Source organism: Oryctolagus cuniculus, chromosome 6 (assembly GCF_964237555.1).
Source record: "Oryctolagus cuniculus chromosome 6, mOryCun1.1, whole genome shotgun sequence".
Classification (NCBI taxonomy): Eukaryota; Metazoa; Chordata; class Mammalia; order Lagomorpha; family Leporidae; genus Oryctolagus; species Oryctolagus cuniculus.
Window position 1 is genome coordinate 132572769 of NC_091437.1, and position 27274 is coordinate 132600042.

Consider the following 27274-nt stretch of genomic DNA (forward strand, 5'->3'; position numbering starts at 1 on the left):
CTTTTCTAATAAAATTTCACATATTTTTTCCAATTATTGACTTATTTCAACATATTTTTGCTATTTTCTCTTGATTGAGGCTTAGATATAACTCTTATCACAATAAAATCTGTTATCCAAACCTGCATAGATGGAGACATTTTTGGATTAAATAAACTTGATTAATAGGTTTCCAGGGAACACTTCTCAATTCAACGTTTGCTTCTGCAAATGTTTTTAAAACACTAGTTAATGCAATATTACTAAAGTAATTTGAACATTTTTCCATGAATACTGTCAGAGTAGTGTCAAACAAATTATTTAGCTATGGTGTTATTGTTGGTATTCCATTTCAATTATGTTCCCATAACAACTTTGCAGATTACCAGACCTTTGACTATGCCATTTATATTTTGAAAATATTAATAAGCAAGCTTGTAAACCCATGACTACAATCATCTCTAGTACACTACTGGCCTGCATTTGGAGTCTGAAGCAGAAGGGAGACTGGCAAAGCTAGTGAGTGACCCTTAGCTGGCTGCTTTGCATTGAGTCTCAGCATGATTCTTTTGTTCGCTGGAGCAATTCCAGGCAGAATTGTTAAATATTCAAAATAGTTCTTTTGTGGGAAGAAAATAAAAGGGGTCTCTAGAAAAAAGCTAAATCTTAATGTTGGAGATCTTAGTGATAGGAAAAAAAAAAAAAACTAAGAATGGGTAGCATTCTAGGTTTTGGGTATTCATAGTGGCCTCAGAAAGTACTCTCGGGCAATACTTGGAGTTCAGTGCAGTTTTTCATCACCATAGCTGTCCTCATGATGGATCGTGAGCTCCCTGATGATAGAAGTTGTATTTGTGAATCCTCAAAAACTAGTGCAGAATTGCACCCACTGGGCTGTCATGGAGTTCAAAGAAAAAGGAACAGAGGAAGGGAGAGTGAGGGAGAGAGGGGAAAGCAGGCAGGAAAGGGAGGGATGATTCCAGCATTGTGCCCCTCAGGGAAGCAGCCTTCATCACAGTTCTTGAAGACCATAGGGTTGCGCTTCAAGGAAGTGTCTCTAAAGGTGCTCAGAGGTATCACAGTCACTGGAGTTTTGCTTAGAAACAAAAAACTTTGGCTCCACACTAAGTCAAAACATCTGAGAGTTAGTCACATAAACCTGTATCTGCATAAGCTCCCGGATTTGTCTTGTGCACACTAATATCTAAAATATCACTTGCAGTGATCATAGGCTATACACCGATATTTCACAGTAAAGCAGTTCTGGTCAATTGAGGCACTTATTAATAAAGGTTTTATTTATATTAAATATGAGAGAGATTAAAATAATTACAAGAGTCCTTATTTTATCAATATGCATGACAATTTGGAAAACCATTGCTTTCTTTCAAACTTTATATCAGTTTTGTAGAATTATAATTATAGAATTTTTCTTCACTGCTTTCTCCTTTAATGAATCAGTGTTCTTTTTCCTTCTTTGAGATATTCAGATGCACATACTATACTAAATATGCATTAAATATACTTGTATGTGACTGCCTCTACCTAATGAACTACTTTCGAAAGGCCACTGGTGCTTGGTTTCAAACCCATTTATGCTGTTATTGTAATGATAATATTTGCGATATGTTTTGTTGCTAAGTTAAAAGAGGGGAAAGAAGTTTTTTCTATTTTTTTTTTTTTTTACAAAATTCTAATTTAAATAGCCAGGCTCACTCAACAAAAGCAAACAACTAAAAAAGTTGATCTCAGAAATTAAACGTATAACGGTGACTACTAGGGGCTGGGGAAAGCAGGGAGTGAGGAAGGAAAAGACTGATGAACAGATACCAAGTTACAATTAGATAGGAGAAAGAATTTCTGGTGTTCTATTGCACAGTAGAGTGGGCATAGGTAATGTGTTGTATATATTTTTTAAAGCTAGAAGAAAGGAATTTTGAATGTTTTCACCATAAAGAAATTGTCAGTGTTTAAGGAGATACATTTATCCTGATTGGACTTTCCCAATGTACACCTGCATCACATGGTGCCCCATAAATACAATTTTTATATGTCTGATACAATTTTTAAGAAGAGAAACCATTAAAAATACTTTTCAATTATATGTTGCTGAGAATGTAAAAGACTGGGTAAAATGTTGGGGGGGTTAATTTATACAATTTTACATGTTTCTTTAAGCACTGTTATAGTTTAAGGAAACTCAAGATAGAGCTTGAATACATTCTACTTATGAGAAAGTTTTATGATCCTGAATTCCAGCCTTTGGCCCTACGTTTAAAAAAATGGGTAAATGGGGACTGGTGTTGTGCAAAGCGGGTTAAGTCGCCACTTGCTACACCAGCATCACATTCTGAGAGCCAGTTCCAGTCCTAGCTCTTCTGCTTCCAGCCAGCTTTAGGCTAATACAGCTGGGAAGGCAGCAGATGATGACCTAAGTACTTGGGACCCTGCCACCCATGTGGGAGACTCAGAGGGCATTCTAGCTCCTGGCTGTGGAGTGGCTCACTCAGGCTGTTGTGGCCATTTGGGGAATAGACCAGCGGATGGAAGATTTCTCTCTCTGTCTCTCCCTTTTTCTCTATTGCTCTGCCTTTCAAATAAATCAATAAACAAATACATCTTTTAAAAAATGGGCAAATAAATGCTTGTTTATTTAAAGTTAAAATGAAATTTTAGTATATGTATGCACACTTTTAATGTTGTCTACCAGGGTCTTAGTTCCTTGATTCACTTAAAACCACTTGTCCAGACTGCACTGGGTTTATGTTCCACTCGAACGTTGTAGAACTCATTGAAATTGGGCTTCCAGTGGCTCCTTTTTCTGTTTCGGAGAAGCTCAAGGCACACCTTGCAAAAGTTTCACAGTAACAGAAAACATTGGCACAAATTTGGACATGCGCCTATAGCAGCTTGTGCAACATAACAAGAAAAGCAGGAAGAGTGCAGCTTTCAGAGCTGAGAAGTCAAAGAATTAGCACTTTCTCAATCGCAGCGGCCCCTGGGAAGATAAAGAAAGACCCGTGGGCTTTTTCTTGCGTTTCTTCTCAACTCAGACATGTCAAAACTCCCTCTGGCCACTTGATGATTCCCTTTTCCTTGTGATCATTGAACAGGGATGCAGCAATTATACTGAATGTGAATTCAGAGGCTGGGAAGGATGAAGTGTTAAGTTTTAGGTCACATATTTCCATGCTGTTGAAAGCATTGTGTGGATAAAACTCCCCAGCTTCCCCAGGGAAAAGTGTGATCCTAGGCAAGCCTCAGGAATGGACCAGCAGCAGTGGAGTCATTCTTAGAAAAACCTCCATCCCTGTGCCTTGGCGTGCAGGCCAATAACCCCTTGGTTGAAAATAAATATCCCTTCCTAACACTTTGCTTTTTCTTCTTTCAGGAAAAAAAGCAACTGAAAGAAAAGCAGTGAAATTTTCATTTAGAAACCAAAATTCTCGGTTTCATACACTTCCCCAAAATGCTTTATTATAGAGGCAAAATGTTTGGCTACCATGAATCAAAATGGCTGTTAGACAGTTCAGGGAAAACCTTCTAATAGCCCAGGACAGTGATGCAGAAATGACTGTTTCATCGTAAAGATGAAAAATATGGGAAAGGAGAGGAAATGGGTTCCCACTTTAAGCAACTGGAATGGAGAGTCTAGTAGTCAGGATCAGAGATCTATGCATAGAACAAAGGCTTGGCTTGGGTCAAGCTGCCTTTACTGCTCATCTCGGCTCCAGTAGGAAGCCTTGCTCTGACACACACGTATTTGTTGTGGAACTTCCTGCTGTCTTTCTGAGCCTCAGCTTCCTTCCTTGTAACATGTGGATTCAAACTGTCATTTCCATATACAAAGCCATGAGGATGAAATACATAGAGACCTCAAAAAGTTCGAGGACAATGAAATTAAAAGATAAGTTTATGTTGGTGCAAAAATTTTTGAAATCCACATATGTGAAGGGTCTTCAAGAAGGTTATAGAAAATACATGTTATAAAAAACTATGCAGATTTAAAAATTTGTTTGCAATAAAATTAAGGGTAAGAAGCCTCCTTTCTCCTCTGAATGAACAAGGAAACAAAAAAATTCTAGAGGTTTGTCTTAGTCTGCAACTAATTAAATTAAAATTTAAAAGGCTTTCAGATTGTAGGGATTCCTGTATTGTAATGACAAGTTGAGCTTTGGTTTATACAAATGGGTATTACCATTTCAATCCAAGAAGTTAATTATTAAGTAAAACAATAAAAGGAAATGATTGCAATGGGAGTTAAATTAAGGTAAAAGGCAAAACATGCTACCTTCTTATTCTTAGATTAGTTTTCTGTTGCTGAAGAGTACCTGTCTCCTTTAACTTTCTCTTGGTTCTATTTCTTTTAATCCTTCTCTGCATCTCACAAGTTTTAGGATCTACAAATGAGGTACTTTTAGGTGACAAACAAAAAGTGGAGAATCATACAAATGTAATGTGGACTAGCCATTCCAAGTAGAAACCAGAGAGAATGCATTAATCAGATCAAACTGCGGGGTACACAAGGAAATGGCATGCATCATAAAAACCCATCTCCATAGTGATGTCCACTTCCATCTTTTGATTAAGCATATATGGGATTTTACTTGAAAAAAAAAAATCACATTCATGAATAAAAGATAGAGATGTCAAATATGCATCCAAAAAACAGGTTTGCATGTAAAAATTTACTATAGATCTATATTTTACTGCAAAATAACCTGTGACATTTATAAAAAAAAAAAAGCTTCTATAAAATTCAACGCTGAAACAAAAATAGCAACAGACAAATACAAAAACAGAATTTCTTCTTTTTATGAATACAATCCAAGGATGCATGTGGTATACTTCTGTGAAAACTGGGCTCAGTTATGTCAATAATAGCAGTTTGAAAGATTTTGATTCCATAATTCAGATACATTGTTAATCAACTTGATTTATTCTCAGTTCCTTAATGAAAGAGTGCGAAAGACAACTGAATTTGACCTAAATGCCAACTTCAAATTGGTCTTTGTATTGAAATATAGTTTACTCAAAAAATTCATGAAGAGAAAAGATTAATATTCATTAGTTTTTGCCAAAACCTGCAGAAATGTTCAATTTCAGTTTGTGCTGCTCCAAGTTAATGGAATAATTGTCTCTGATACTTTATTTGTTTTGTCTGATAATGTTTGTAGGAAGTGTTGACTTTTTACAGATGAAGCAAAATTGAAACCAGACATAGCACATGAATCCGATGGGTTTCACTTTTTTCCATACAAATTTTTAAAAGAAGCAGATAAGATTGAGCTGTAGCTTTCCAAAGGTTCTTTAATACACTCTTAAATTGTGTATCTCTGTCAACTGCTGAGAAAGACCACAAAAAAGATTTTGAAATTTTCATTTTTTATATATTCTCCTCATTTTAATGTGCCAGTATTAGGGTACAGCTTAAAATGTATTCTTAACTTCTTTGCAGAAGTAAAAGGTTCCCGGAAGGTAAGGTACTCAGACTAAAATGGTTGTGTCCATAGGAATCTTTGTTTATAGGGGGTAATTGTTTTCAAAACAAAGCCAGTTTGTCTCCAGGGCATTAGTCACCGCCTACTATGAAGTTAGGCCAGTTAGGGTACTATTTGGAACTTCCAGCTTCATTGATCTTTATATGCAAAAGTACTGCTGATAAGTCTTGTTGCCCAAGGCTACTAAATGCTATCCATGTGGCTGAAAGGAGTTAATATGGTTCCCTAAGTGCCTCATTAAAAAGCCCCATCCAGACTTCCCTCAAAGCAAACATCTTTACAAATCCATAAACCAGATTTTGCTGAAATCTCATAAGTGAGGCTTACTGAAAACAAAGCTCAGATAAAAGACCTTTGTAGGCTTAAAGCCAGTGTTAAGAATCCATGAGTTGCAAACCATCCATGTTGAAAAAGGTTTAAAAACAATAAGGATCATATATAACATATATGTGTAATTCCGTATGTTGACAACTTTAACATACTGATCTGGAAAGCTTATGAGGCAAGAGGTAGTCCATAGATGTAGACCGATATGATGAGTTGGAGGGAAGAAAGGGGGAAAGGAAGGAGGGATGAAATGCTATTTCTACACTAAATGCCCAGGGAAGAAGTATAGTGCCCAACTGTATACAACAATACATAGGTGAAGACCGAGAGGAAGGAGTGCGTGCCTAGTGCTTTCCTCAAAGGACAGCTACCCTAAGCAGGACTGGCCAGTTCTTCAAAGGCAGGGAACAGGATAGGAGTTGGCATAAGAAGTGTACGTCCATTCTTGGTGGAATTGCGTCATTTTGTCTCTACAGGAAAGAGAAGCTCAGAAGGAAAAACCTGAAGTGCTTTGTACCAAGTGTTTTGATGAATGTTAACCAAGTTATAACATATGACGAACTTTAAAAAGTTGTTCAGACTCATTTTTGCCAGAATGCTTCAAAAATTCAGTTTATTTTGTTTTCTGGCCATGCAACTGATAAAAATTTCAAGTTTGAATAAAGTGTGATAGTCTTTTTTTATTTAAAGAAGGGGGTGGAGGGAAAAATGATTAACAAATAAGTTCAGTCTTTTTCCTATAAAGAAAAAAATGCTTTAAAATGTGTATAGCTGTTAACTAGTTCTAAAACATTTATTGTATTGATTACATACTCATTAAGTCAGGATCTCTTACTAAACTAGCCTTGCTTGCCAAGGGAGTGCATGCTTACAGTTAATAATTGACTGTTTTGGAAAATTTTCACAATAACTTTATATTCATTTGTCTTTTGTCATTAGTTTTAATAACGTATTTTAGATTTGCCTGAATCCCTATCTGATATCTGGTTCTCAGATGACTTCCTCACATTTCATTTTTATTTTAGTTTATTAGAAATTTATTTATTTATTTCAATGGCAGACTTGCAGGAAGAAAGAGACACATACATAGAGCTTCTTTCACTCCCCAAATGTTTAGAATGGCCAGGGCTGGGCCACGCCAAAGCTAGGAGCCTGGAATGCCATTCGCAGCTCTCATGTGGGTACAGTGGCCCAAGACTTAGGCCATCTTCTGCTGCTTTCCCAGGTGCCTAAGTGGGGGACTAGATCAGAAGTGGAGCGGCTGGGACTTGAACAGGCACTCATAGGGGATGCTGGTGTCCCAGGAAGTAGCTTAATCCACTGTGTCGCTAGGCTGGCCCCCCTACATCTCATTTTAGTAGTGAAAATAATCATGAATTAAGGTGGCTCACAAACTCATTCTTTTAACACAGTTAAGTAACTCTTTTTAGACTTTGATGTTTAATCTTGGATAATAATAACTGTTGCATACTGACAGTTCTGTGAGTCAAAGTGCTTTATGTATATGATTTCTAATCCTCATGACATCGCTCCAAGGCAAGATAGGGTGTGGATTTAGTGATTTGAGAAAACTTACTCCTCTTCTAATTGATAGAGTGGAGACTCAAACTGTTAGCATGGACATAATTCAAAGTCCTCTTCCAGAACTGAGATATTTCCACCTTCCCAGATGTTTTTAGAATCGCATGGGCAGAATGAGGCCTTAAAATCTATCCTGAAATTCTAATGCTCCTCTTAGAGTATCCTTAAAGACGACAATCAACATTCTACCGAGCTTTTCAGGGTTTACAATACCAGAACATTTCATGTTAGAGAGAATTGATTACCAGAGAGTTTTGTTCATACTTCCCTGGATTCTGTCACTCTGGAATGTTCCTGCAGTCATTATAGAACATCCCACGAAAGTGCTAAAATGCAGATTCTAACTCAGTTAAGTCTGGGATGAAACTTCACATCCTGTGTTTCTAGTAAGCTCCAAGATGGAGCAAATGCTGCTAGTCCATGGACCATGCTTCGCACAGCAGGCTATAGGACCACATGCAACCATCCAGTCAATTAAAATAGCCATCAGACAAGTTCTTGCTTAATTCTTTTTCCTCCAGGTTAGGTGGCCTCAGATTTGCCTGCTGTCAACATGATGTCTAGATTCCTCCCATCCTACTTGTTACCTCTACAATAGGTTCACTTGTTTGAAAACCTCCCAAATTGAAAGTTTATTTCTAAAAAAAAAAAAAAAAAAAAAAAAAAAAAAACCAAAAAAACAAAAAAACAAAAAAACAAAAACAAAAACAAAACCTCATCTTTTAATTCCGCTCTTTTATAATAAGCTTTGTAAAAAATCAATTTACCTATTTATTGAATTTATTTGAAAGGCACAGAGATAGAGAGATTGTTCCATCTGCTAATTCAATCTATAGATGCCAGCAATATGCAGTGCTGGACCAGGCTGAAGCCAGGGGCAAGGAACTCAGCCCAGGGCTCCAACATGGATGACAGCTACCCAAGCACTTGAGTCATCATCTGCTGCCTCTCAGCATTAACAGGAAGCTTGAATCAGGAACAGAGCTGGGAATCTAACTCAGATACTTTAATATGGGATGTGGGCATTCTAAGCAGTTCCTTAACCACTGTGTCAAATGCCTGTACCAAAAACTTATCGCTTAAGAAAACTAGATCATGATAGTCATCCGTGAAATCTATGTTTTTTTCATCTCAAAACTACTATTAGGGTAGACTAAGTCCATTAATCTGTGTTTTTATATAGCCAACAACACAAAAACTTACACACAAATAAATCTCCCATCTTTCAAAAGCAATTTATCACTTTTATTCTGTATTCTTAGTTAATTTTTAAATATATTTTTCTATCCAGGTGAAAGATTTTATAATTATCTCCACAGAATTCTATCTTGTTGGCCCTATCCTTTCTATCTTAAGTTACAGTTTATTAAAGACATTAAGATCCTACCTGTTTTCAGAGTGTTTAATTAAGTATCTCAGATAAATGTTGTGGACACAGTGACATCAGGGGGCCTTCCGTTCAATTATTAGAGTGCTTTGTAGACCACTGTTTGATCAATTATGCAACTACTAATGGGTGAAGTGTGGTATCAATCAATCACCATTTATCCTTGTCTACAAATGATATTAAGACAAGAATTGTCTAGAAATTTTCAATACAAAAGAAGGAGAATTAGTTCATAAATAGAAAGCTTTCTCTATTACTGTTCCTTGGCATTCAGCCAGCAGATTTTAATGGTTAATATTATAGGCATTGATTACATGATTATTAGACTATGGATTAAATGAATTGTCTAATATATTATCTTGTAAAAGTTGATCTCTCTAATCTCTGCTTCTTTCTACAATGGGGATAGTATCAGCTAATAATTTTATACAAAAATTAGATAAGAATATATGTACAGGGAGAGCACATATTAATCTTTAATGATGATGACGATGGTTACAATGATGGTGATGCCTACTGTTACTCTGGAAGCCTCAACAAACCATGCCTCACAATACATAGCCTTGAATACTCCTCTCACCTTGAGTCTAGACTGGTCTTGTGATTAATTTCAACCAATATCATGCAGTCGGAAAAATCAACACCATGGCATTTTTTGAGCTTAACAAATTTAAAAAACCTGAAAGCTTTTACTTCTCTGCTTGGGAGATGCCAACTGTCACTTGAGAATTTTAATCATAATCAGAGAAGCCCATGTTAACCATATAAAACAGTCATGTTGGAGAGATCTGAGGCACAACCAGCAACAACTTGTGAGCCACGGGAGGTGAGGCAGTTGTTTTCTGCTCCACAACCGACTCCTGCAGAGCTTTCGTACCTTGGTTCTTGTATCTAGCCTGGGTCTGAGTTCTAGCTCCCTCCACCCTTACTCAACTAGGAACAAATCCAGATAATATATAACAATCCACCATATAATTATAGTAACTCACTTTGCATTCTGATGCACACATGGAAATCATTTACGGAAAATGATTTATGAGTTCTTTCTGCCTAATGAGACTAACATCATTAATATCTCTTTATTTTTTAAGTATCTCAAACACATCTAAAAATGCAAAGGTTTATCATAACTGAAGACAAGCTTTGTGATAAAACATCAAAGAACACTGTAAATTCTTCCATCTTACCATTTTATATTCTTTCCAGCCTCTTTGGAAATCCAGGCTTCCATCTTCACGATGTTGTATTACAGTCCAACCTCCCCCATTAAGATCCATATTGCAAAACACCTGAGAGAACAAAGGGAAAATCAAGTGAGAATTATGTCCATTTCATAGAAACATGTAAATGATCTTTTAAACTAGGAATAGGATAATAGGTCTATAGATTGGAAGAAAAATTACTATGTTGGAAAATGTTAATTGAAATATATTATTGGTATTTCTGTCAAGGGTACATATTTGAATGTTTCTGATTAAATCCCATCAATGACATACAAATTACTTGCAAAAATTTAAATCAGTGAGCAGAAAAACAGACTGTAAAACAGTCAGAAAAATCTTTGTCCTAAACAGAGACAGGCACTTATGCATATTCAGGTTCTAAAAACATAATTTGTTTCCAAAATTATAGATTATTTTACTATCAAAATAGATGACTATAAATTTTGATAACTTTAATTGAAATAATAAAGTCAAGACAAAGATTTTAGACAAATAATTTTTTTAAATTACATATATTTAACTTTTATATTTTATTGCATATTTACTTCTCTAGACTTACATATTATAACAGTTATTCTTGGTTGTTCAATGCTACAAAATTTGGTGCTCAGCATATGGAGAACACATTATTTGCTTAAATTTTAGTCACAAACAATAAGTAGAGAATATGACATCCTGTATTCTTTCTAACTGCGACAAGCATTTCTTTCCCATGTGGAAAAGTTATCCAAATCATTCAAATACATGCTTATTTCAATTATTCTAAATACAATAGTATTTATTTAGAATTGATTCATTTCCCCCCAGAGTTCACCCAAGGATAGAAACATATTTGTAATAGGATTATCTTTGGAGAGCAATCACTGTAATTGATGTAGTATGAATGTGGCAGCTTGATTATTCAAGGATTGGGCTATGGGGAACACCATTCCCCTAGCAACTGAACACTAAAGCATTTTGAAGGCTGGCTAAAGGTGTGGATATGATGCAACAGCAGCAGACAGTCACAGTGCTAAGCTCTGATTAGAGGAAAAACCTCTAGTGTTTTCCCCAAGGCATTACATTTGGAGCAGAGATAGCTAAAGGGTATGAAAGCAATGGCAAGAGCTGTCATTCAAAGAACAAATTGTCCATGTGCTTCCTCAGAGTGAAAGAAACTAAGATATCCATGTCTATTTGTGAGCATATAAAATAGGACAACTGTTCTCCTGAGGGCTCTCCTCTAATTTGACAACAGCCACCCACCCAGCATGTCTTCATTATCCCTAGGAATTGACTAACCTCCAAGATTATAAATTTGAATTCCCCTCCCTTTCCCTAGGTTCCCCCTCTGCTAATCCTTTAACCCTTCTGTATCTGCTCTTTGTCCTCAACTCAACCCCTGTTAATCTTTCCCCATTCTTAATTCTAATTTATTCATTCACTTATTTTTCACTCAACAAACATTGTTGGGCACTGATTCTGTTACAACTGGGGATATTATGATGAATAAAGTATGGCTCATGACCTCAAAATGACTCAGTCTTTGGAGAGCCACTGCTCCTAGGATTAAGGAGACATTAGACATCAGAATTTTAAACTCTACTAACTTAAAGAATGACAGGAAGTGATCCAAATGAGAAATTAAAGCCAAAGAGATAACAAGTGAGAGAAGAAAATGATCATGATTTCAGACACCAAATGGTTAAGGTAGCATGGACATCCAAAACGAAGTTTTTTGAACAGTTATCAATGCCCTACTAGATGAAGACTGAGGACAAAAATGACAGCTAGAAGTATAAAGGAAAAAGAAAGGAATAGTTGGGGTGGGCATTTGGCCTAGCAGTTAAAATGCCAGTGAGCATACCTTTGTCTTCAGAGTGCCTCTGAAGGCTCTTGCTCTTGACCACAGTTTTCTGCTAATGCAGACCCTGAGAGGCAGCACAAATAAGTTAAGTAACTGAGCTGCTGCCAACCACAAGGGGGTCCTGGATTGAGTTCCTGGTTCCTGGCTTTTACCAAGCCCAAGCCCAGCCCTGGCATTTAGAAGGTGAGAATGTTCTTTCTCTCTATTGCTTTCTAGCTCTCCCCCTGTCTCTCTTGCTCTCTGCCTCTCCTTAAATAAAAACATTTTTAAATTAAAGAAATGGTAATTAATGTATTGTGCTTGTTAAGTGCCAATAATTTAAATTCTTTACGTGCATGTTGTAATTTTATCTCACAATAATCCTATGAAGAAGGTATGATATTATTTTCATTTCACTGATTTAAAAAATAACTTGACGTTTAGGGCATGTCAATAACTTACCAATGGTTATATTGATTTTAATTAGATGTGAACTGGATTTAGGATTTAAGCCCTATTACAGAATCATTAAGAGAAATATGCTTGAAAGGAGTAATTCATGGCATGAAGACAGGTGCATTATTTAAAGAAGTAAAGAAAAAGCTGTTAAGAAATGTTTCTGTGATGAAGGGAGGCAGGTTCAAGAATGGGCTTTGGTGAATAACTGATACAGACAACATGCATTACTAACTTTTAGATGGGCAGATATTTTATTTGCTGCTATCCATAGTACCTAGAGCAATACTTAGCGACGAGTACTGAACGAATATCTGTTGATTAACTAGAAATGCAATATAGTTAAAGTAAGAAAATTTAAGTAATGGAAGGCAAAGTAAATTGGAGATGGATAATAAGTTCAGGTGGTGGTTAACTTAATGTTCCAGAAAAGTAAGATAAATAAAGATGGGGAAAATAAATGTGTACATTTGGAATAAACAAGCCTTGGCCAGTGAGATTGCAGGATTCCTGTGAGAATAAAATCAGATGGCAAAGTTTAAAGAACTCATGGTAGTGAATCAAAAAAGGTGGCCAACATGGACCTTTCTGATGCTACTTAAGCCATAATACCAGGAAGTGAGAGTATCAGGCAACGTTTTGCTAGAGGAACTAATATTCAATTAAATTTTATTCTGCCCTGACTGCTTAATCTTTCTTGTTTTTTTTTTTTAAGCATATTTTTATTTCCCAATGGACACTGATTGCTTAAAGTTGGTCAGACTCTGTTTGTTAGGCTGTAAAGTCCAGGCATGTGCCTAGACAAAAGAATTGCTATGTTAATAAATATGGATTGTATAGGGAAAACTGTACTGCAGGGATGTTGTCATCTAGGTTTTTCTAATTGTATAGTACTTTGTTTTAAAACCACTCCCAGATTTTTGAAAAGGACAACTTTCTTTGGAAATTAAAGCAACCAGTCCCTTGTAAATGTTAAGAACTGAAGGGATAGCATCTTAGGTAAGGGCTCAGAGAAAACCAGAACTCTGTGAGGGAACAGAAAATACCCAGGGAGATGACTGGGTTGGAACCTGAGGTGCAGAGAGGTTAGGAGTTAAATATATGTCACAATTCTTACTAATAGCACCGATGATAATCAGCCGCCATTTGTGAAGAAAGGGCACAATGGAGCTAAATGACACATTGGTCCCATTCGCACTCTTAGATCTTTCGCGAGGATTAAATAAGCCAATATAGAGATTGTTGAATAGAATAGAAAAGAAAAGAATTTGGTCTGTAATAAAGATTCTCATTACACTTTACCTCTTAGATATATTTTGTATTATGTATTATATAAAGTAATTTTAAAGATTACTCTTATTACATATTATAAAGCTATATAATATTTCATATTTGTTATTTACAATTTATTATGATTAATATGGAATATATAAAGCCAGAATATGTTGAAGTTCAATAAATTTTCCTTATGATTACAATTATGGTTACCAACTTCAAGTTAATAATACTGGCATCACAAATCCTTAAACAAGCTATTTTTTACCAATGTTAAATTTAAAAGTTGAATTCACTCTAGCCAACTCCTGCACCCCCCAGAAAAAACCTTTCTACTTTTCTGCAGAAGAAAAATAAAAATCATATGCTTAACAGATGAAGAAAGCTAAGGAAAATAGATGGTTGGTTTCAGACCCACTTGAGACCTGAAAGGACGTGAAAAGTTCACTTGCCACTGTTGTGTGGTCTGTGCTGTTGGTGGTGTCCTGCCTGTGGACATGACCCTTACTATGCCTGATGCATTTACTGATCGGATAACCTGGCTTTAACTCTAACCAAGGGAAGAAGGAACTGGCTCCCATCCCAGGCAGGGTCAAAGCTTTCAAGCATTAAACACCTTTTAACATTATGCGGAGGTTTAAACCCAAACAAAAAGGAGAAATTTGATTCACATAGTTTTTATGCCTTTATTCTCCATACAAGTTGGAGTGATTATTCTGTGAACACTGATTTTTTTTTTCTTTAAACTTAAATTAAAAGGACTCAACTCATTTGTTATAGTCCTTTTGCAAGAATTAGGATAATTATGAGTTCAAATAAAAATTAATATTTTATAATAAATAAGTTATGATTTCATGATTTGTTCTTTTGGAAGAAAGTGAGCCGACTATAGAGTATTTGCTTATAGAAAATTATAAAATGAATGGAAAAATCCTGTTTCCTACTAGTATGCATTGAAGAGAATTCAGAGAGGAAAGTAACCACAAGCCATTAATAATATGAAACAAAAAGGAGAAATATAAAGATCTTAATTCTCATTTTCTATCTGTTTGAATAATTAATCCTAGAAACACATCTTTTGTTTCCACATGATATTTGAAAAGATACTTTCCCAACTTTTGCAGACATCCCTTTTGTGGCATGGAACAATGCCAGCCAAACAACTGTGTAACAGTTCTGTTACACATGTACCTCTTACTCTACCATAAAGATCCAAATTTCTGTTAATTTTCTTTTCAGACGTCCTAAATAGCTCAGGTTTTACTGTTTGGCCCATATCCTATATCACAAGTATCTGGTCATCCTCTTTCGTTTTTTCTATTGGTTGTGTTGAGTTTTCTACCCTTGACAGGGCTTCGGAAATCATTACAAGGGCAAACCATTTGCTAAGCAAACCCAAGGGTAGCACTGATGTCTGTATCTACAATGTGCTTAAAGGGGGGATATTGTAAAGACAAATTTTCCTACCACTTTTTTTTAAAAATAGAATTAAGAGAATACCAATGATCTATATCAAAATAGGAGAAGAAAATGAAATTATATGATGGTAGGGAGTGAGAGTAATTGTGATTGGATCATGGATCAGTTTATCTAATTTCTGACAATAAACCTTTGCCTATATGACTTATGTCACCTATGTGTTTATTGCTCCCTGGAATGCTGCAACTTTAGCCATCACTAAAAGAGATAATTATCCTGCTTAGCCCTCTGGTTAATAAGACTCCATTAAGTCAGAGTGCTTTGTTTCAAAACCAGTGTTCAATATTTACTAACTATATGGTTGGGCAAGTCATTTTTCTAAAATAAGAACAAGAGGATCCGTGCCACCACATTAAGAGTCAACGAGTGTGTATGTGCACATATGTGCGTCTGTGTATGGATAAAATACAGACAAAATAAAGCTTTGAATAGGACCTGGCAAACAGAATACTCAATACACTGAAGCAGAGAAATGTACCCTCCAGGCTTCTCTTTTACAGATTTGTGAAATGAAAATCTGTTCTAGACTGTGAAAGAGGACAGGGTGGTCTTCTGCCCTGACAAAAGCCCAGTTCTACAAGCTGCTTGTTTGCCAATTTCATCTCAAAATGTTTCCAACTAGAGTTGAGCTGTGATAACATTGGAACTAAACTTCAAGGAGTGATCAAAACTTGACTCAAGGTTGTGCTGCCCACTTCCCCCAGGGCCACATGGTAGGCCTGGCAGTGGGGTTTAAAAAAAATTAAGAAGTGTGTTGGAGCTGTGGCAAAGAAGACTGAGCCTCTGCTGGTGCTGGTATCTCACATGGGCTCCAGTTTGTGTGCTGGCTGCACCTCTTCTGAACCAGCTCCCTGCTAATGGCCTGGGAAAGTGGACAAAGTTGGTCCAAGTGCGTGGGCCCCTGCATGCATGTGGGAGACCCGGAAGAAGCTCCTAGCTCCTGGCTTTAGATCTCTCAGCTCTGAATTATGGCAAATTGGGGAGTGATCCAGTGGATGGAAGACCTCTCTCTCTCTCTCTCTGGCTCTACCTCTCTCTGTAACTCTGCCTCTCTAAATAAAAATCTTTAAAAAAAAGTGTGAATGTTTTCAATCTGAAAACTTTGAAATTGATATTATTTTTATATTCATATCTATCATGGAAATATTAGAGTTCTAAAAGGAGGGTCACATCATATGTTAGTTAACTCTACTTTTATACTAACTATTAGTGGAACTGACACTAATAAAAAGATTCTTTGAGATCTCAGGTAGACTATAGATAAGCAGAATATTTAATTTTTTGAAACTGCCACTCCCTTGGGGGCAGTTTCTTACCTACTTTATATGTTATTTACGTGCTGTGTATACATCTGCTTGTGTGTGTGTGAGTGTGTGTGTGTGTGTGTGTCTGTATGCTGAATTTAAGTTCAAGTAGGATTTTAGGATATGGAAAAGGCTTCTCCTACAATAAATTACTCTCATCTCCTCACTTTCAAACCCATTTTATCTTTATAGTTTTTTTGTTTGTTTTTTTAAGCCTTGGAACACTTGATTCCATGATATCTTGCTCAGAAACCCAAAATGAACAAGTATTTTGATGAAACCACATTTCTCTGGTAGGTGGCCAAAGTCGCCATGTACAGATCTGTGCCTGCTGCCTTTCCTCCGGCCTGGGCTGGCTCTTCCCTGAATCTTCCTCGAGAAGAAAATCGAAGACTTCTTTTGAGAAGAAAAATTTGGCCCAGCAAAGAGGACTAGAGACAGTGAACTAATTTAAACCAGAAATCCTTAAGGAAATTAGGAGACAGAGGACACTGGTAGAAGGAGAACTAGATCTGACCAGACCTTGAGAAGGATCCAGACTCACTATGTTGGCCATTAAGCGACATCTGGCAAACTGATTACCGACATTCATTTCCCCTGCTTGGCAAAGAAGACTAACAATCAGGAAGACTAAGTAACTTGGATTTACGTATTATATACTACATAGAAGTATTGCTATGATCCTCAGCTGGTTATTTATTCATTCACTCATTCCAACACATGTTTGCTGAGGACTTACTAAGTGCAAGAAACCACGCTATACTTCAGGAAATCAGAATTAAAAAAAAAAAAAAAAAAAAAAAAAAGCAGAGCTCCTGCCTTGCAGAACTCTTGGTAGTGAGAAAGTGTCCCAATTTGCTCCAGGTTGGGGCACAGGGGAAGGGACAGGGGAAGGCCTTCTGGGAGCATCTGCCTGTGACCCAGAGGAAATGGGAGAGAATAATAATTCAGGTGAGGCAAAGAGCAAGGAGAGCTTTTCATCCGTCAAGGCCACAGGGTGTGCTCTGGGTATCTTGTGCTGAGTTAACACTTTTACCTGTTGAAGAGCTGGACTGTTGCTTCTCATTGCATTCCTTTTGGCTGTTCTACCTCAAAGCTCCCTCAAAGCTTCAGATGCACAGATGGGTTTTATCACTATACGTCTACCTTATTTTGAAGCAATCTATGAAATTGTTGATTTTTAATACACTGGTAACTACTGGCTTCTGTCTCTGTCTAGTAAGTGACAAATGAATGACACCCACTGAATTGTATTGAAAGCATGGATGGTTGATTTAATGATTAAAATAGGGGGGCAGTATTTAAAGGAGATGTGACAGCAGGAAGATAGGATTCGCTTACTTCAGCTTATTCTGGGTGCAGTTCAACATACGGATGAACCTGATGCCCTAACATTTACTCTTTTATGTAAATATGAAAAGCAAATCCTTCTAAGATGGTAGGTTGAGAAAGGATATTTTTTTCCACCTTCCTAGTAGTGATTCTGCAAATATTCAGAGTAAGTTCCCTGCTTCCTGACCACAATGTGTGGAGAGTAGATAGAAGTCTTTGCATTCTTAGGACTTCAGAAGATATCTACCTCACATTCTCAAGGTGGATGTGGCCCTGGCATTGCAACCTCTATAAAATAATCACTTATAAGCAATGAGATATCCAGGAATAGCAGAGAAAAAAATTGTATGAAAGAAGGATGGGATGGATGTCAGTAAATAGAGTTTTCATCTTTATAGACCTGGGAAATACAGTATTTCTGGGAGAAAAGAGCTCAGGCATATGTATACTTCCAGCTTAACAAGTCCACAAATCAATCTGATTATCCAGCAGTTCAACCAGGATCTGTTTTACATCTTGTAAACAAACACTTCTGCTTTTACCTTTTTGGGTTCTGGCATATTATTAATATAAATAGTGTAGATTCCACTTTTATTAAAACCAGCTTGGTATACATCTGCACAGTCTCTAAATGGTTTCTCTTCCTCTTTTTTTCCTCCCTTTAGTAAAACTGCAAAAAAAATATGATTGCAATATGTTAAATATTTGAATATGAATATCAGTACCATTAGTTCCCAAATGGACTCCAAGCATATGTAAGTATTTCTTCCCCACCCTCATAACAAAGGTTAATATTTCATTCACTGAAAAATCAATCACAATGACAATACTTGATTTTAGATGACTTAGAACACTACAAAACTAAAGGAAACTGTTGTCATGCAATTTATATGAATACTTCTATTTTATTTAATTTCTTCATTCTTCTTTTTTCTGTATATCTTTTCCAAAATATCAAATCAAAAGACAAATGACCTGGTTGTCCAGTAGATCCAATTGGTAGTGATTATGTCAATGTTTCCTGAAAGGTTTGTTAAGACATTAACTATATTTCATAGGAAAGTTGAAAACAACAAATACTTTTTGAAGGAGGAAGAAATTAAGACAAATTCAAAGAGAAAAACACAGTAACAAGCTTACAATACCAAAAATAGATAGTGCTATTTCTCTGTGGGTTTAGATTGAAGAGCTACTAAACTTTTTTTCAACCAAAAAATATAAAGAACAACAACAACAAAAAAAAAAGAAAACAATAACTGTCAAAATAATTAGATTTGAAAAGTAAAATCATTTTGATCCAATTAATTACCAAGAAAAAAACTGTTAGTAAACTTTGATTTTTATTCAGTTCCCTGAATAGGCAGATGATATATGAATATATCCCTACTAGGCAGATGATATATGAATAAAAGAAAAAAAATCGAATGAATTAGACCTTGAAATTAAGTTAGATAAGAGGAAAGGTCACATTAAGGACTGGAAGTGAAGTGAAGACAGGAAACTTAATTAGGTATAGTCACTATTGAGAAGAACTTTTATTTTATTCAGTGAGCTTTATCCATTAAATTCTCATGGATGAAAAAAAATACAAACACATATTTAATAGTTTCTAACTAAAGATCATGCAATATAGTTAGAAAATATTTAAGACATTGTTTTCTAGTAAATGCATATTTTTTATTAATTGATTTTATTCAACCCTTTTCTAGAAATTAAGATTATTTTGTAAACTTGCTCTTAAAGTTTCCTATTATTTAATAAATATCGCCTTCAATCACTTTGAGTCACACTGGTCTATCGTAACAAAAATGTTAAGGTAAACTATGAATCAATACTTTTAGAATAGTTTTAAATGTTCTATAAACTGCTAACCTTACTTAAACTTTAGCTGAATGATGCTTGTTGCAGCTAATAAATAATCTAATCATTGTGGAATAAATTCCTATCTCAATATAAACATTTCAAATTTTCAAAAATACTGAACTATGTTTCAAGAAAGTGAAATATTCATGACTGATATAACACTTAATAACATCACAGTTTTCCATATAGTCAAGGTATGCACTAGAGGCTTTACCTAGTATATTAATAATTACATCTAAACACCACACACACACACACACACACACACGGATGTAAAGAAACACCAGTGAAAATTTATGGTCCCTGGAGAGGATAAAAAACACAGGAAAATGTGGTCAATAGCAACCCATGGGTAAGCCCATTTTTCTCTTTTGGGTGAGAGATGGAGAAAGTCATTTATCGAAGAAGAAAATGCTTCCCTCATCAAATGTACCACTTCCTGCCTTCCATAACTCAGTTATGTGTGCTGTGTGTGTTCCTTCCCACGTCTCTGCCACTTCCCCTCCCCTTGGCCACTGCAAGAAGATGTGGGTGAAGGGGCTACTGATGGGAACAGGGGAGCTGCTTCACACACATTTTCACTAACAGAGCAAAAGGGAACAAGTTGAGTCTTATGTGAAAAATAACTAGAAATTTGTTGTCTAAACCATGAATATAAATTCTATACCTGGGAAAAATGGTTTGAGGATTCTGCCATTCAAAGGTACAATGAGTACAATGGTTACTCTATGAAAATCGTTTTGGCCATTATAATTAACATATATGACATAAATATTTTCTTGAAATTTAGTTCGACATTTTTCAAAGACTGAAAATTACTCAGATTCTTACGAGAAGAAATAGTCATTCTTTCACACACATACACAAAGATTAGACTGCTTGCTTTTAATCACATATGAGTGAGTAAACATTATACTTGAAAGTTTTATTCAGCCTACATTTTAGAGTTTTTGCATTTTAAATCAATTTGAAACCTTGAGCCACAGCTTACCGTTATAGTCTTATTACAACTAAAGCCTGAAGAAGGTTCCCTAGAGAGGGTTAGATTGACCTTTGTCATTAAATCTACTGAATAGGACATTTATAAATAAATATTTCTGAAATAGGTGTGTTAATTATATAAAGTGGGTTGTGAAAAAGCATAGTGAGTACTCAAAACATGGTAGTTACTATTGTTGCTATGGTAATGATAACAATACAGTTAAAGGCAACATTATATTATTGTTCTACAGAAGAGACTTCAGCAGAGAGTGGAAGGCCACCTGGTGCTGTCTGTGGAGTGGGTCATGTTGCTATCTTCCACCCCCAAATTCAAGCATTGCAGTTTGACTGAATGTAGGGCAGTTGAAGTGACTGGTGACATTTAGCATTACCTTGAACTGTTCTCTCCTTGTCAAAAAGTAGGTTAATCACTTTATTTCATTTGGTGACTAAATCAACTGATGCCATTGTTATTTAAGTCTAAAAGAAACAAATATGGATCATGTAATAGTGCTACATATTATAAAATTTGCCTGATTAGCTCAGACATAGATTATTTCAGATTAAATGATATATAATGTATATATCAAAATGTGGATTGTAGGGGTTTCAACCTCATATTTGTTTGAGTGCCTTTTCATTGTTACACACTGGAGTGTTCTGAAGTTCAATGCCACGTTTAAATAGACTGGGCACATGGTACACATTTTGAAAATAGACAATGAAGATGAATGTACTGAACACTGCAGTTGTCAGCAGTAGGGATGCAGTTTTGTCGGTCTTGGAAGTCAATTAGATGGAAGATGGAGCCTGAAGGGAAATGTGGCAAATGAACCAAGATGGACACAGAAGACCTGGTGGAACAGGGTGGAAGAAGCACCACTCGGGCAGAGCTGGGAGAAGTGATCAAAACCCAGATCTTTATGGATCTCTCCTAATGTTTTGAACTTTTAGTAAAAATGGACCAATTTGAAAGCCTGAGTTAAGAAGTAGATCTTTACAACTAGCATTCCTTACTTAACCACAAACTCAGCTTTTCCCTGCCTACTCCTTCATTCCCAACAAGTCTGCTAATTTGGAGTCCAGATCCCTGACATTCCCATCAGCCCTTTTTGAGTCGCTTCCCTTCGCAATCGTCTTCCTAGTCCTGATTCCACAGTGAGGTATTAAAGAATGGCTCAGGGGCATTTGCAGTGCTCTCCACCCACTCACCCTTGCAAGGATAAATTCTCATCTGTGGACTAGTATGAAATCAGTTACTCACCCCCATGCAAATATTAAATCATTTGTAAAAGACTTCGCATTGCATTGCCTGCAAAGTATAATTTAGTTGTTTTCACTTGTCATTTGTCACTTTTCTCAAGACTAAAAACTTCACTCCTAATTCTTTGTATCTGAACTTTATGACTTACTCTGAAGATGAAAGCCATTTGCCGTGTCTCCTGCACTCCCTTACTCTATGTCACAGAAGTGATCTTTGCTTTTGACTTGACCTCTCGTAGTCCCTTTTATATGTAGACATCATCTTTGTTGGTTTCTCTTTCTTTCTTAACTTAACATGTAAATATCCACTGATATTCATTTCTTATTCCATTCTTGGGTCTCTATTCCTCAAAATTCAGGTTTTTTCTTTCCAGAAAGCCTGAAAATTACCTATAATGGCTTCACACTTCTATATAGAATTCTAAGAAAAATATACATTTTAGCACTATGTGTTAATTCAACAACTAGTGTACATTTGCTATTTATAAGAATTTTCCTAGGCAATGGAGTTATAGATATTGTAAAACCCAAACCTGCCTTTAATGTGATCATAGCCTGATGGGAGATAGATCCATTAAATTAGGAAATCTTTAATGACAGTTCATGATAGTCATATCCATGATTAGTATTTCCATGAAAGGAGAAAACTCAACTCAAACTTTCCTAAAGGAAAAAGATAATTATTTGGATCATGTAATTGAATGCTCCAGAATAGAACTGTAGGTAAAGTCTGATCAGGTTCCAAAAAATGTGACAAGGAATTGATTTTTTTCTTGATGCACTTGTTCTTGATCCATTACCAGGTCACAATATGGTTGGCGACAGCTTCTATAGCTATAATGTTACCAGTTTAAATACAGCATTAAAGGGAGACAATTGTTATGAAATGCACTAGTTCCATGCAAGAAGAATATATTCCATCTGCCAGGTGGGAAAGACTGCCTGGCAGAGATAACACTTAGAAGAACAAAACATGTAGAAAACCCTATCTGAGCTAAATTTTAAAAGCCTGGTTAGTTCAAAGACTTCACTCACAGCAGTATCAGCAAATAAATCTAGAAAGTCTAAGGAAGAAATCATTATTCATTCTTTTCATTTAGTCTTATCTGTACAGCCAATCTTTGTCATCTAAAGGGAAAGAATAGAGACAGGAGCAGGTGCATGTCTATCACCGGACAATATTCAGTTAATAAGCAACCCGAGACCCTAACACCAGCAGCTGTGGACCATACCCCTTCTCTTCCCTTCATTTAACCAACCAATTTCACTCCAGATGGTGTATCGGGCCACCAGCCTGATTTCAGGGAAGGACCTTGAAAGGTGAGGTAGAGGGTCACTTCAATTCAGATGAACCCTCAAGAGAAAACTTCCTGGAATGTGGAATTGGGAATTCTGAGTCTGAGCAATCCTAGCAAAGGACACAGATGGCAATTAGCTTTGCTACCAGAGAAAAATGTGAAAAGCCCAAACCCTGGCTCCTATCCATTTCCCAGTCAGTAGCTATAAGGAATGTATCATTCAAATATTCTTTTTAACTGTAAAAGTGACTTAGGTTTATATCTTTCCAGTATTTGACATGCATTAGAATACATGTGGATGAAGTTATTTGTTCAAGGGTAGTCCTTGTGGGTGTTTTGGGTGGCCACTGTCATCAGAGAAAACAGTGTTAGGAACTGGCCCTCCATCTGATTTCAACACAGTAGGTTACTGAAGGTAACTGAGCATGTGCACATCTGACCAGGTGGAAGCAAACAATTGATTAGAGCCTGTGCTCTTCAACCATGTGTGTGGACATTTCCAGGAAGGCCATTTCTAAGACGTTCTCTAGAATTCTGATTTATTGTGAAGGACTTCTGTAAGCCCCAGGTGCTGTGAACATTCAGATGAGAGAGATATCTTTTTTCTTCTCTTATCTGTCCGCATTTCAAATAAAATTACTTGAAATTTTAAAAGATATGTTTATTTGGGAGCAAAAAAGTTTAAATTCATGTATATGAAACATCTTCAAAATGTTCATAGAAAATCCATATTATGAAAAGCTATAATTTAAAAAATTTTTTTACAAAAATATCATAGTATAATAAATACATAGATTGTCTTTTTAAGTACACTTAATCTGAAGTCCTTGATTAAATAGCTAAAAGCTGCCTCGTTTTAAAAACTATAATTTCTTTTCTCCATAGTCCCCCTAACCTGGGTATACTCAAATACTTGAACATCATTTATCTACTCTATTATTACTCTAAATTTTTTGAAAAAAGAGCTACTTTTCTCACACTAATTCTTTTTGACAGGCAGAGTGGACAGTGAGAGAGACAGAGAGAAAGGTCTTCCTTTGCCGTTGGTTCACCCTCCAATGGCCGCCGCGGCTGGCGCGCTGTGGCCGGCGCACCGCGCTGATCCGATGGCAGGAGCCAGGAGCCAGGTGCTTCTCCTGGTCTCCCATGGGGTGCAGGGCCCAAGCACCTGGGCCATCCTCCACTGCACTCCCTGGCCACAGCAGAGAGCTGGCCTGGAAGAGGGGCAACCGGGACAGAATCCGGCGCCCCAACCGGGACTAGAACCCTGTGTGCCGGCGCCGCAAGGCGGAGGATTAGCCTAGTGAGCCGCGGCGCCGGCACACTAATTCTTTATATGTATATATTTTGTAAATAGTCTGAAAATCTTAACTATAATCTTTTTGATGGAACTATAATAATCATGACCATAAAATTAACTGGCATTAAATGAACACTTACCATGTGCTAAATAATGAGTTTCGTGTGCCAGGTACGTCTTACATACTTTGCTTCATTTTAGCACCATAAATATCTTATGACATGGATTATTAATAAATTATTTTATATATGAGCCAACTGAGGCCCAGGGAAGCTATATAACTTCACCAAAATTTACAAGTAGAATTCTCCAAACTCATGTGGAACTGCAATGAGTTGTTAGTCACAGAGCTCCCGGCTATATTTATGTCAGCTGACAAGGTTACACGTAGAGTTCTGGATGGTTCGGGACAGTCCTTAATTCTGAATGGGTGCAGACTCTTCTTATTGAAGCAGAATGTATAGGAAAAGAGACAGGAGGCAGAAATGCCAAGAAAGAAGAAAAATGAGGACTTGAGGTTAGAATGAATCATGGGTGGGAGAATTGTTGATTAGATAGAATCCCTCAGCTAAAGTATGAAGCAGTGATGGCAGACAACTGCAAAAGCTGACAGAGGAGGAGGAAGTTCCCCAGAGGCAATTTTGGACTGCATAGTGCCTATACCCTGTAACTCACATTGAATCGGGGTTTACCCCCATTAATTTCAGTTAGTATTCTCACAATCCTAATCACTTGATCTCCCAGCCTATGGATTATTTGCTGGAAGTTACAAAGAGATAGGGCTGGTGGGAAGTGATAGTGGGCACACGAATGTGTAGTTGAGCGTTTGTGTTCAACACCCACAATCAGTCATATAGACAACAGGACACTGGTAATGGAAAGCTTGTGTGTGTGAGGAAATGACAGTGAATTTAAAAAACAGGCAAAACCAAGAAAAATTTGGAATTTAATGAGAGAGAAAAATGATATATTTTGCCAAAGGTCGTATGGTGTTATGATGCAATTAATTTGTGCTGATAATAATAGATAAAATTATTAGGAAAAGCCTTCATTTTTTAAAATTTGTTCTAGAAGAGAGAAGGGGACAAAAACAGTGCAGAAAATGTATCATCACAACATTTAAACATTTTCTTAACATTTTCTTAAAGAAATAAATTTATCTGGAGAATGAATCACTCATGATGTTTAATTGTAAGCACAGAAAATTTTAATAATGTTGAAATATTGCATAAGGTAGATAAATCATTAGCTCTACATGGCTATGCAAAGCATCTAATGCTATAGGTAGCTGTCCAATTTTATGGTGCATTTTAATTTTAATATGTGGAATAATGAACTATCAAGTAGTTCCACATATTTCTACTGTAATTTCATTAGTATAATTTTTTTCTAATGCTTCTTAAATATGGAATGATTCATATGTATAACAATATATATTCAAGCTATTTCTTCTGAAAGTAACCTAAGATGGAAAAAAAAATACTCAACTAAAAGCTGAAGATGGACTTACACAGAGCTTTGTTTAAACAAGTAATCATTCATTTTTGTAAAATTCATTTCCCTGTTTTCCCTTTGGGCACCCTGTTGCTGTATGACCCCTGCCATTTGTTCAGAAGGTCATTTCATTAAGGAAGATATTTCAGGTGTTTCATGTGTGTTAATTTCCCGTGTAATGTTTTCAGCCTGGCTGAAATCCATTGGTTTTGCACAAAAAATTTCCCATGCATATGGGAAAGCTTAAAGGGCATCTTTTGTACTGTTTTGAGTGGACGAATAATCGATTTCAGCTAAAGCCATTAAAAATAGAAACTCTTGAGTAATGCTGTAAACAGAGAAAGGTTTTTGTCGGATACTTTTGAAAACTGACACACACAGAAAATTCCCTTTGAAGTTTCAAGGATGTAAGGGCTGACCATCAGCACAGGTAGGCCTGATTCCAATTCTTGGTAATACACAATACTTGATGATCAGCTAGGGGTTCTACACTGAACATGGGCATCAACAGTGCTACAAAACTGAGAAGATATAAATTGGTTGATGTGAATCATAATGTGTGAGCTTGTCGAAGATACTGGCCAAACTCTGAGATGCATGGTACTTCTAGGTTCCCAAACCTGGCAGCAGAGCTGGGCCTGGAACTCCGAGTTCTCACTGCTGTTCCATGTGAACTGCACTTCCCTGCCTTCTCCATGGCGGATGTCTTAGCTGCTTCCTGATGTTTGAGAAGAATCCTTCTCAGTCTAACCCTAGCTCTAGAGAGATGGGCTGGAAATTAAATTTTGATTGAGAGGCATGTGTCCGTGAGGCCTTAGTCAACTGGCAAAGTCTCTTTTTAAAACCAAATTTCTGCTTACAATTAAGTGACAATTCAAGTCACTAGTCTAAAGAAACTTTCTGGTTACAACAAATTGTGACACCTGAAAATAATTCTGAGTGTGAGCAAAGATATGATAAATAGATGTGGAAAAGGTGTAACTGAGTTGACGTCACATATAATCATCTGACTTCCTTGTGCATCCATTAGGAAGCTTGGTTCGTACTTGGTAGATCACCTCTATCTCGGAGATGGTTCCACTCAGCAAGTGAACAATTAAGCCAGTACTACCATGGGATTTCAGTGCTATAAAATTAATTACAATGTTAGGCCGGCGCCGCGGCTCACTAGGCTAATCCTCCACCTAGCGGCGCCGGCACACCGGGTTCTAGTCCCGGTCGGGGCGCCGGATTCTGTCCCGGTTTGCCCCTCTTCCAGGCCAGCTCTCTGCTGTGGCCAGGGAGTGCAGTGGAGGACGGCCCAGGTGCTTGGGCCCTGCACCCCATGGGAGACCAGGAGAAGCACCTGGCTCCTGGCTCCTGCCATCGGATCAGCGCGGTGCGCTGGCCGCAGCGCGCCAGCCGCG

The 27274-nt window shown here is 36.8% G+C and overlaps 1 protein-coding gene across 2 annotated transcripts in view; it reads right to left on the reverse strand.

Annotated features, from left to right (window-relative positions):
• Positions 1–27274, reverse strand: part of ANGPT1 (angiopoietin 1) — a 253480-nt gene that overhangs the window by 42187 nt on the left and 184019 nt on the right. For both annotated transcript variants that reach the window (XM_008255828.4, XM_008255827.4), the window contains exons 5-6: positions 18212–18339; positions 9963–10064 (exon numbers count right to left, since the gene is read on the reverse strand). In XM_008255828.4, coding sequence (XP_008254050.1) covers positions 9963–10064; positions 18212–18339 — 230 coding nt within the window. The remainder of the gene's footprint in view (positions 1–9962; positions 10065–18211; positions 18340–27274) is intronic.